This window comes from Ambystoma mexicanum, chromosome 11 (assembly GCF_040938575.1).
Source record: "Ambystoma mexicanum isolate Mex_15411 chromosome 11, UKY_AmexF1_1, whole genome shotgun sequence".
NCBI lineage: Eukaryota > Metazoa > Chordata > Amphibia > Caudata > Ambystomatidae > Ambystoma > Ambystoma mexicanum.
In genome coordinates this window covers 1,245,139,440-1,245,151,405 of record NC_090934.1, presented here as the reverse complement: position 1 = coordinate 1,245,151,405, position 11,966 = coordinate 1,245,139,440, and the positions used below count along the sequence as shown (strand labels likewise).

General features: G+C 48.0%; 1 protein-coding gene across 1 annotated transcript; it reads left to right on the top strand.

Annotated features, from left to right (window-relative positions):
• The first annotated feature begins 10,204 nt into the window (after positions 1-10,204).
• On the top strand, positions 10,205-11,242 carry SENP8 (SUMO peptidase family member, NEDD8 specific). Its single transcript, XM_069624657.1, has one exon. It carries the CDS (start codon positions 10,205-10,207, stop codon positions 10,832-10,834), a length of 630 nt encoding a protein of 209 aa, XP_069480758.1. The 3' UTR covers positions 10,835-11,242.
• Positions 11,243-11,966: the final 724 nt, after the last annotated feature.

Genomic DNA, 11,966 nt, shown 5'->3' with positions numbered 1-11,966 from the left:
CAGGATCCAAGAGCGATGGCCTTTCCCTGGCCACCTGAGAAGAGTATCCAGGGGGAGTATGAGTGGGAATACCCTCAGGTTTCTCACAATTGGGCATCTGTCACGGGGGCTAATAACTAGTTTTTGAGGGACAATGCATTCAAATGGTAGTGCTCGGTCTAAAAGGGCAGGATTTTCGCCCGAGCTTAATGATATGCTATTTACAGGCAGGGGTCCCCCAGCAGAGTGTTCCTAGGATAGGAATCTCGGATATTTTGTTTTGTGGCGTTGTTTATTTCATGGCGGTTTGTCTGATGAATGGAACATGGCATCCACCAATGCTTTCCAGGCCTCTAAGGTGACAGCGAGGCGGTCATCCTGTGTCAATGCTGATTTTGCCCAGGCCCACGTCTCTGCTTCACTCCAGATTTCAAGGTTGTGTAGCCAGCGTTTGTACTGGGGACCTTTTAGGCGATTTCCATAGCATAGCCATTTGCCTTTTCGCAAGTATACATGCCAGGTTCATAAATCTAACAATATGTTTGTTTACTTTGTCTTGGGTAAGCTCCCAGCAGGCAATCCAGCGAGTTCCAGGAGTACCTAACAATTCCCGCCGCCCGACAAGCCTGTTCAACTTGGTACCAAAAGGCCTGTACTTTAATGCAGTTCCAAAACACATGTATACAGTCTGCCTCCTCTTGGTGGCATCGGGGGCACCAGGATGAAGCTTCTTTGTTAAATTTAGCTACCCCTTTGGGGCTCATATACGTGCGGTGTAGCACTTCATTTGGTGCAGTTTGGGATACTTATTTAAAATGTAACGTGTAATTGCTACCTTTTGCCTGACTTTGTTCCATATTTGCCATGCATAATTTATTTCTGTGCCCTAAGCTGTGTACTTCCTTGTACCTCCTGTGCCCTGATACCCTCGGGTCTTGCGCAATACAAATAAATAAACAAACAGGAGTCAAGTGCTTGTTCCCACTCCGGGTCAGTGATAACAGAACCCAGGTCCACCTCCCATTTTAGTTTGTTTGGGGTCTCTGACGCTAATTCCTTCTATTAGGAAACTATATAGTCTGGTCACTGGTCTCCAGCCATCCTCCAGTAAGTTCATCAGGGCCAGAAATGTATTGCAAGAATTGGCCCTTCAGTAGGCCTGATCAATATCTTTAAACTGACTACCCTCGTACATAAACTCCCAATGTGTAGCCCCCCCATTCCTCACAGAGTATGGCAGCTCCCATGTATGCACAAACAGAGCAGACATCTGTGATCATCGGAACATTAGGCGAGTATGGACTGTGTATTTTTAGATCTTCATTGTCCTGTGCCATATCTGCCTACCCATTCTAACCAACATTGGGATTGTGTTCACGCAGCCCGCTGGGAGCCACAGGATTTCACTTAATCTGGCTGGCGACACTAGTTGCTGCAGCAGCTGTTTTTCTGATGTGGGAGGTTCCGCCAGCCATTTCGTGACAAAACTTCATTGGGCGGCGAGGTAATAAAGTTTGAGATTAGGTAACTGTATCCGTCTATCTTTGTAAGGTAGTTGCAACACGTTGAATGCCAGTCTGTGGCGGCCAGCAACCCACACAAAATCTCTAATTATCGAGTCCAGACAGTGAATAAGGGCTGCTTCTATGTAATGGTGGACATTCGTGAAGCCATAAAGAAATCTTAGGAGCACTATCCTTTTGATAATGGCAATTCTACCCGATAGTGGGAGTCTTGACCAGAAGGACGTAGACTTCTCCAGACCTCCCAGTACCCTGAGCGTGTTGCAGTTGTGTGTTTCTTGGGGTGTGTGTGCGTGATCCGGATACCTAGGTATCTTCTGAACGATTCAGTCTCCCAAGGGAGTCCCAAATTGGGTAAGGCAGACGAGACCGCTTCTCGGAGACCAGCCAGTGGGAAAAGGCAGAATTTATGTCTATTGAACGGGATCTCGGATAATTCCGCAAATCTATCATGCACATCTAGGATAAATTGGTAGGTTGTGTCGTGGTTCACAAAGGTAAAGTAAAGCGCTGTCCGCGTATAGCGATATTAGGTGCTTAGAGCTACCTATGATTATGCCTGCCTCTAAATATTCTTGGTGTAGATATGCTGCTATGGTTTCAATAGCTAGTATGTATAGAATAGGCGAAAGTGGGCAGCCTTGACGGCTACCACGTTGAATATTCCACTTTTCGGATATCTGCCTGCCCTACTTTAGTCTAGCCATTGGGGAGGCCTACAGAAGTTTGACCCAGTGAATTAATTTCGGGCCCAGTCCAAAATTTGCCAATTATGTGAGCAGCCACTCCCGTAAGACTGAGTCAAATGCCTTAGGGGCGTCTTGGGATGCCACCACACACTGTTCTTTGCAAGTGTGTGTCTGGGTGATGATGTGCTGGAGTCTTCTGAGGTTCAGGGCCTACTACGCCCGTGGACCTATCTTGTCTGATCTGTGTGTACCAGTGTTGTGATAACTGTGCTGAGGCGTCTAGCTAGTACTGTTTTCGGTATCTTAATGTCGCAGTTTAGCATTGCCAGAGGTCAGTATGAATCACACATGTCTGCTGGTTTCCCAGGTTTGAGAATGGGTATCAATAGGGTCTCCCTCATGCCAGCTGGGAGCAAGCCTGTGTCATAAGCTTCCGTAAAACCTTTTAGAAGTGTTGGGGTCAGGGTAGCAGTGTAAGGCTTATATAATTCCGAGGGGAATCCATCTTTGCCTGGGATCTTTCCGGTAGGTAAGGAAGCGATAGCTTTGTTCAATTCCTCGACCGAAATGGGTAGGCCCAGGGAAGCTCGTTCACTGTCCAAAAGCTTTGGGAGGCGTAGCTGGGATAACACCTCGTCCAGGTCTTTTTGGGGAACTGGAGTATAGTGCTTGTACAGTTGTATAGAAGGAGGTAAAGATCTTGTTGATCGCCAGTTGGGATCTCCATGGGAGTGGTCTGGGGTGCTCACGTTTGCACAGCTATGATAGCAATCTCCCGTGGTTATCCCTTCCCCGTTTGTGCCAGGGCAGTCTGGACAGTGTAATCGAATTTGGACCATTTCTCCAGGTATCGTGGCACCTAGATCGTGCCTCTATCAGTTTTTCTTCAGTGGACTGTAAGCCGGGGTGTTGGGTCTCTAGCATTTTAATTTAATCTTCTGTGAACTCCAAGGTCTCACGTAGTACCCAACGGATACCCCCAGCCCTAGCTATGACCTCACCTCTGGTCACTACCTTCATGGCTTCCCATATGGTGCCTCAACTGCTCACACTACCCACGTTGTTCTCGAGGAAGTTGGTTAGGAAGTATGATGGTGACTTTCTGAAAGCTACCTCATTTAGTTCCCAGACAGGTAGTCACAATGTCACAATGTCGGGATAGGAGGTCTAGGGTACGCGAGGCACCACTCAATCATCACGGGGGGGTGGGGAGGCAGTGGTCCGATATTGTGCGGCCCATGTATTCCGCGCTCATGAGTTCTGGAAGATGTATTGGCCCCACAAAGAAATAGTAGTTTCGCATGTACAGCTTGTGGCGGGGAGAGTAGTAGGAGTAACCCCTTGTGTCTGGGTGTATTTCACTCCTGACATCGTAAGTCGAGGTCTGTTAGCATTGTGTTCAGTGTGGCAGAGGCCTTGGGGGGGGGGTTGTTGTTTAGAGTGGATGATCGGTCTAGTACAGGCCATCATTCCATGCCGTTACTAGTTTACTTAGAGTATGTGCTTGCGCCGGCATCTTGTGGTTCGGAAAGTATGAGTTTACAATGCAGACCTCCCTATGTTCGTGATATCCTCTGACAATCGGGTACCTCCCCTCCCTGTCGCTTTCTATATCTAATAATTGGAAGGGTGGCGTGCCGTCAATCCAGGTAAGAACTCCCCTGGCAAACTTAGAATAGGTGGCACCGAAACCCCCCCACATCCCACTATGGATATCTTTTTGCGTTTAATATAGGATTTCACATTGTTTCTGTGGAGGTAGGATCAATGGCCTTGCACATTCCAGGTCATTCTTCTTCTGGCAGTGAACATTGCACTGTGTCCTGCCCCCACCCCCCACCCCACCCCCCGCCCCGTGGCCTGTATCCCTGTTCCCTAGGAGTAGCACAGCTGTCCTGTGTTCAAAAGCCCTTCAACAGTGTGATACGGAACCTGCCAGAGTCCCTGTGCCAACATATACATTAGAGAGACCCCAGATCAGCAATTTAAACGCTCTCCCGCCAGACAGGAACTCCCAAGAGTCGTTTTGTATGGATAAACAACAAAAAGAAATCCAGAACTTGAACAGGGTGCCCAACAATGTCAGGTTGTTAGGCAATCTGGTACCTACAAGGGTTGGTCTGGACATTGTGCACCAGGCGTAGTGTCCAGCAACGTGCTGGAGACCTTTAGTAACTCGGGGGCAAGTGGTGAAGACCAACCATGAGTAGCTGGGCTCCGCCCCCGCCGGTGGTAGGTTGCCCTGTGTAGTCTTAGCCGAGGAGTTGGGTGTATCTCATGCATTTGGTGACAATCGTTACCTTGTATAGTTAGCGCCCATATTGAGATCTGAGGCCCAAATCCCCCTGTTTTTGTGGTTAGCCTTTTTTCATCTCTTTTGTCATGGATGCAAGTCGCTTTTGCTAGACAGGTCGTTGTGGTCCATCCACATGGCAGCCACGTCTGGGCTCTCTGAGAATTGTGCTTTGCCTTTTGTAGAGGATTTCGAGTCTTGCAGGGTACACAAGCATGTATTTTAGGTTTAGTTGTCTCAGTCTTGCTGTTGTAGGGATGAACAAGTTCCTGGTCCTTTGAACTGTTGGTGTATAGTCTGGGTAGATAGTAATCTTCAAACTACCCCCGTATTATCTCGCCCCCTTCTCTAGAGTGTTGTAGGATGACTTCCCTGTCACGAAAGTTAAGGATTCTGGCGATCATTGGTCGTGGGTGTGAATTGGGTGAGGGTCTTTTGGAGTGATCGGTGGTCCTTTTCAATAGCAAACCCTTGAGAAACCGTGCCTGGTTCAATCTCCTGGAGTAGCAGCTTCTCAATGTACTAGGTGGGGTCTGGCCCTTCAGTTCCCTCCGGTATACTGAGCACCCTCACATTGTTTCTATGAGACCTGTCCTCTGCATGCATTTCCAGGATGATGTTTCGTCTCTCAAGTTCCTTGACCCTCTTGTCCAGGTCCTTAGTAGCGTCTGTTGTCTCTTGCAAAAGAACTTCTCTGCAGACGTGACCCTCTCGGCTAGTCTTGCGTCTTGTCGAAGGAGCTGTATTCAATTTTAACCATGTCTATTCTCGACTCTGGGGGCGTACTTAAGGCTGCTTTTGCTGCGAGCACTTGATTTTCTTGTGGGTTTTGCGGGATCACAGGAATCGATTGTTGAGTCAGGCTCTCAGCCTTTGTGGTGTTGCTATTTTTCCTTGTACCATGAAGGATTCCATTGTCATGGATATATTCTTGTTTTTGGTGGGTGATATGGTGTGACGTTGTTTGGTGGGGTAACATTGGTTATGCTGTCTTTTCGTCCAGCCGGGGGCCCAGCTGTATTTGCGGGGTACCTCTCTGGGAAGTCCAGGTAGGCTTTTCTACAGAGGCTTAGTCTGTGGTGCAGGCACGTCGCAGGAGCGCAGGCAATCGAGGTATTCAGGGTAGGACCGCCTGCAGGAGTTCAGCAAATTGTGTGTGTTGTTACCTCTGTAGTGGGTCACATAGGATCTTGTTACTGTGCATGTGAGCTGTTGTGCTCAGTGATTCCAGTATCTGCTCTCGTTATAGCTGCCTGCTCCACTGGCCGTTTGTTCAAGGAAGATCAGCGCCAGCGGTTCTCGTAAGTTGACTTGTGGTCACGGTACCTCGTGTATGCTTCCTAATCCTAGGCGATGGCAGGTAGAATGGACCAGCTCGGCGGGCGCAGTGATGAAAGGTAGGAGTTGGAGGATAGATGAACTACTCGAGGTCAGTCTCGCCCAGCTGTGGATCTTGTTTCGTGGTGGACCAGGGTTTTATTGGAGTCATGCGAGTTTGTGTGGGCTGTGATTCCTGGGGTAATGTGGTGGTAGTCGATGCCCGCCGCGAAACGTTGTGTTGTAGGACCGGAGCCAGGCTCTGGAACATGCAGCTTAATGCAGTTCCCCTGTTGATGCTGTGGGCGCAGTGGCAGATTATGCGCATTAGTCAGCTAGTGGGAGGGGGTGAAGCAAGATGGATGGGTGAGCCCCGATGGGTCTGCCCAACCCAGATGCAGGGTGCACTGTGTGGAAGCTAATGGTTAATAGGGCCAGACGTGAATGTATGCTGGAAGAGGCCCTGGGGTGTCGAGGCGGTCACTCACACTTAGCGCACAACGAGGAGTTGTTAGACCGGATCCTGGCAGCAGGAGCAGTAGCCCAGTGATGGCTGCAGTGTCAGGGCTGTCAGGAGCTGCATGCCCTGTTACTTGCTAAGGAGGTTGGGTGGCGTTGCATGCTCCGCGGTAGATCGAGGTGGTGTGGCTGCAGACGCTGTGCCGCTCCCTATTGCTTGTGGGTGCCAGAGATGGATCTCATCAGCACTGCCCGAGTGTGCTGTGTTATTACATGCCGGTAGGCCGTAGGGTGAGGCGGACCTTTTGTGCGGTCGCAGGCAAGATGTAAGTAGTTTTGCTGCTAATGCCTGTCCCTTGCCGTGGTCGCCATGTTGGTGCGCAGGGGGACTCCTGCAATTTCTTGTTTTATGCCATACCGCAGCTCTGATTTTTCTCCCAGGGTGGGGTCATAAGTCGAGCACCACTTTCCTCTGCTCAGGGATGTGTTTCTGGACTTAGTAGTAAGTGTCGTAACTGCCGTTACAAGGATCGTTGCAGGATCTCAGCAAGAGCTCCACGCAGCTAGGTCCTACTGTATCGGCTCAGGCCACGCCCTCCTTCGTCCACCGATGTGATGCTACAGTTGAGTCTGGTTTGTGCAAAGTGCTGTTGAAGGTTTGTATATCAGAGATGGATTAAAGAACACACCAGCACCTGAAGACAGCCCAAGGACTTTTGTTAAAAAACTAGCAAAAGTACCCGTTCTACGAATGGGTCTTGTGGACAAACATGACAAAACTCATCAATTGTTGAAAATAGATGATCCTGTAGGTCGCTGTTCCGATTCGCTTATCGCTTGATGTGCCTCTGAAGTAAACTGCACTGAGAATGGGCAAGTGTGGCTGGATGACCTACCCCGGAGCAGACGTTGAGGGGAGGTGAGAATTTGTGCTGCTGCTGCACACTGGGACCTACTGTGCTCTCTTAACCACCTATCGCCTCACCCTGGTGTAGTGCAGTTTGTTGTGGTGCAGATGTCGCAGAAACCATGCATTTTAGGTTTGAGGACTGGTCATTCTATGACCACACTGATGTTTCGCTGCTTTCAGGCTTGGGTCTCCTACCTCCACCCTTGTGTCTTACTCTGTACTACTGTACAGACTACTACTTCGCCCTTCGCTCTAATTCTACTCTCCACTCCTACAGTCCCTCTACTTTCTCTCTTCCAGTTACCTTTTTAATTTGCTCTCTGTATTAATTTCACTCACCCACTTTGCATGCACACTCAAACTCAGCCGCCACTTTCTCCCACCAACCACTACGGGACCTTGCAAACTCCTTCAGCAATTCTCCTCGATCTTCTGCACTGTCTTTCCTCCGCTTGGTCTTCAGCCTCCCTTGACCTCACCCATACAGACCCTTGTTTCCTGGGCTCCTTCTTATCTCCCCTTTTCCTCGGTTCTCTTCCCCCACCTGGTTCCCTCGGCCAACCACTGGCTTTCCTTTCCTCAGGAGAGGTGTTACAGGAGAACAAAAGCATAAAAGGGGTCTTAAGCACTGACCTTTCTTTTAGACACATCCACCGGCTCTAGTCCATGGAAGCCAGAATTAATTTCAATGTGCCAGTTCTTGTGAGGGTTTCCTGGCATATGCAAGATGCTGGTTTGACAAGGGGATCGCTCTGCGGACCCTTTGCAAGTAGGAGGATTGCCCATCTGGGTTTGGATGCGTGTGCTGAAATCGCTTTTCCATGCATGAAAACACTCTGCTTCCTCACTGTTGCTGAAGAGGTCTTCCCCATGCAGACCGATGTCACATAGTGTATTGTTTCCACTAATCTTTGGTTCGTATCGCTCTGAGGCCCAGCAGCTCTCCAAGGACTGTCTTCTAGGCCGTTCACTTGTTCTTTCTTCGCTGTGCAGGCTAATTCTTGAAGTTCTAAGGGAACAAAAAGAAACTGGACAGCCTTGTGCAGTAAAGGCATGGGCAAGAGAAAGTGGTACATATTTCAAACAGGCAGTCGCAGGTAGTAGAGACAGGGGCCCTACTGACTCCCACACCCCACAGCTGGGGGAGAACTGGCTCTGGTGAAAACCTTGGTAAGCCTCTCATCCCAGGCTTCGAGGTGTCCCCATCTCCTCATGACGGGGACAGGCCCCTGTCACTTTAATAACTTTCATGTTAGGGAAGTGGACATCCATCTCCTAGCATCAGTCCCTAATTCATAACTCCAGCAATGTGGCATTAATTCATGCTGCACAAAAGTGGATATCTTGCTATCCTGGGACCACCCTCCCCTTTTCTTATTGCTGTCACTGAAAAATCTTGTTGAGAGAGGAGAGGAGGAATGGGGTTGTGGGTTCAACTGCGCACATCTTGTGCATTCAAAATAGGTCTGATCTATGGTTAATATTCTTTGCTAGCTGTTCCCATTTTAGCATATCTTAAAGGTCAATATCTGTCAGTAATTCACTGGGTTATTCCTGTCCACCTTCATAAATATCAGAATTACCACTGATCGCTTCCAGGAAGGGGGTGTAGGGCCCTGTGACTTATTGATGATTCTTTAGAAAGGCTAAACGTATCAGATGGAATGTGAGTTATGCACAGTATAAGAACAGTATCTAAGTTCCTTCGATTACACAGGCCTCTATGATGTGGTTTTGTAGACACGTAATTGTCAACCTTGTTCCATTGCGGAATCCCCGTGATGGCATAAGATTGTGTAGTAGTGGAATTACAGAGACTACTTTCAGTTTTAGCTTGTGAGGAGGCCTACAGTGTTTCTCTTTTTAGAGATTGAAACGTTGAGCCGGTAATTAACTGTTCATTGACACTTGAACCGCCTTGCCCTGTGTGAAGAGAAGTGGGGGTGGATAGAAGTAACTTGAAATGATTCTTAATGTTTGCGATAGTGGAAGTTGAAGGTGACCGTGTAGAACCAAGTTCATTCTGTTTGTTTGAAATTATAGCTATTGTTGAAGTGGGTATACTTTGCCATTTGGACAGCAGAGTGCTACCTAACAATGATAAATTGCATCAGCTGAGTACGGAAACATACAAAAACATTTTATATATAAGATAGATATTAAACATTAAGAAGCCACTTTAGTGAGGATCATTGAGGTTTGCAAATGTATTCATGTATTAAGAGTTTTTGGATAGTGTTTGCTGCTTCACAGAGGCTTCAATAGCCTTCACTTTCAAAAGCAGTCTACCAACATTCCTAGTCCCTTTGGAACGCATTCAGGGTTCACCTGCCGCCCACTTTAAAGGCAACGGTTTCACTGCAGTTGAGAGAGGGTGTTTTGGTTGGAATAGTTAATGCAGATGATGCAAAGAGCGCAGCACTGGCAATATTGGGTCTTGTCTTTTCAAGAAGTGGAACCCCAAAAGGATACTCTGATGGCAAGGAGGGATGCTGGTAGAGCAGGTGCAGGACAGGGGAATCATTTGGGAAATTACATATCCAATGCCACCCCACTTGACTGTCTTCAGGAACGCAAATGATGCTGTCTATATGATAGCGCTTTCAGTGCCAACGGACTTATAATGGGCCCATAACAGTACTGGTGGCGCACTGATACTTTTCTTTTTGGTGCTGCTGTCTAAACTGTGCCATTTCCTGTCTTTGCAGCATGCTGCCGTGTCTCATTGGACTCTGAAGCAGCTGCAAGGCAGCACGCTTTCTCTATATATGGTTTTAAAACAAACCAGTAATAAAGGTTCATTTTGTTTTGGATGGTGGGTTACCGTGATACGCTCAGTTACACCTTTGTTACAGTAGATTTCTCATGCTCACCTCCCACAAAACAAATCCTTCGATGGTAAAGAAAAAAAAGTGTGTTACTTTGTTGTTCCCTTTTTTTTCCACGGGTGCTTTGCTATTACAATTGTTTCTCAAAATCATTAATGTAATGTGTTTTTCTGCACTTTTCTTCTTAGCTTTTTCACTCCTACCTGATGATGGATCCGGTTGTCCTCAGTTACGTTGACAGTTTGCTACGCCAGTCTGACGTCTCCCTGCTAGACCCGCCCAATTGGCTCAATGACCGCGTGATTGGCTTTGCCTACGAGTATTTTGCCAGTGAACAGTTCAGAGACTGCGCTGAGCAGGTGTGCTTTGTCAGCCCAGAGGTGGTTCAGTTTATCAAGTTTGCAAGTAGCGCAGAGGAGGTGACAATGTTTTTGGAGCCGCTGGCTCTTCCGCAAAAGAGGCTGGTACTTTTGGCTATCAATGACAACTCCAACGAGACAGCGGGTGGAACACATTGGAGCCTTCTGGTGTACTTGAGGGACAATGGTTGCTTTGTGCATTATGACTCGTATAGCGGGAACAACTCTGTGCATGCCAGACAGGTGGCAGCGAAGTTGGAGCGCTTCTTGGGTGATGGGACCTTCGTGGAGGAGGAGGCCCCAGCTCAGCAGAATAGCTACGACTGTGGAATGTATGTAATCTGCATTACTGAGGCCCTCTGTGAGGAGTACCTGAGAGGGCGACACAAGCCATTGCTGCAGATCCTTACCCCACCCTACATTACCCAAAAGAGAGCGGAGTGGAAGGCGCTTGTGAAGAAAATGGCAGGAAACTGATCTTAAGATCCTGTTAGCTTTTCAAACTCTAGGAGCTATTTGGGGCACCTTTCAGATCAATGGCATTTCTTGATCACCGTGTCGGCTTGTTCTTGGGCATCTAGCCTATTTTTCCCGACTGCTGCTACTCAGTCCCCCCTTCCCGGTCATCCTCATACATGTGAATACCTGTTGACATTACCTCATCCCTCCATCACTTAGTGGCCGCAGAGTTGCAGTGGATAAGCCATATTCGTTGAGATATGTGGAGATTGTATTTATATTGGGGACTTGAGTCTCTACTCCAAAGCGATAATCCTATTGGAGTATGGGCTGGGCTGTGTGGTTGGGTCGAGGAGAGTGCGCCTGTATTAGGCGAACAAGGTTTACATTGAGTGACAATTTGTTATAAAGTGTGTAGAAACACCACAGCGTGGTTGTCTGTGCATTTGCATTCTTTACACAGTGTAAGTCTGTCACACGTTCACCTGGTTTTGAAACTTGCAGCTGTGCCGTACGTTTTATATTAGGTAAGTCCAAAGAAGTAAATCTCTAAGGGGCTGCAAGGGATTGTTCGCAGATGCACCTACATCTAGGTAACTCCAACTCTCTTACCTGCGGAGAGGCTGGACTCTGTTTGATGAGTATTGCCCAACCCACATTGGGGGACGGGATGGAAGAAACACAATGCCAGAACTGTGGTCCGCACTGTACCAGTCACCCCAGGCACCATTCACCTTACAGCCTACCTCATTGTAAAATAGTCGAGTGACTGACTTGCTTAACCGCTTGGACACTAACCAAATCCTGCTAGTCTCCACATATGGGAAACCGACATTGAATGCCATTCTGATGTGGTATGGTAGACCTGTTTGGAACTTCAGGAGTACTCCAGGCCACGCTTGGCAGGCATAGGTTCATGAGAAGTAAGGACTTTTCCTCTAACTCACTGTCATACTGCAGGGGTGGAAATAAAGTATTGATCAGCAGGAGCTCAAGTAACTTCTTGGTATAGAGCATCACCAAGGAGCAGGAGCTACTTCTGCAGAAGGAGCTGCTATTGCATGGATATGCGAGCTGCTATTGCATGGATATGCTGGATTCCAACCAGGCATATGTTATGGAAAAAGTATTGTTCTGCTTGCTATTGCAA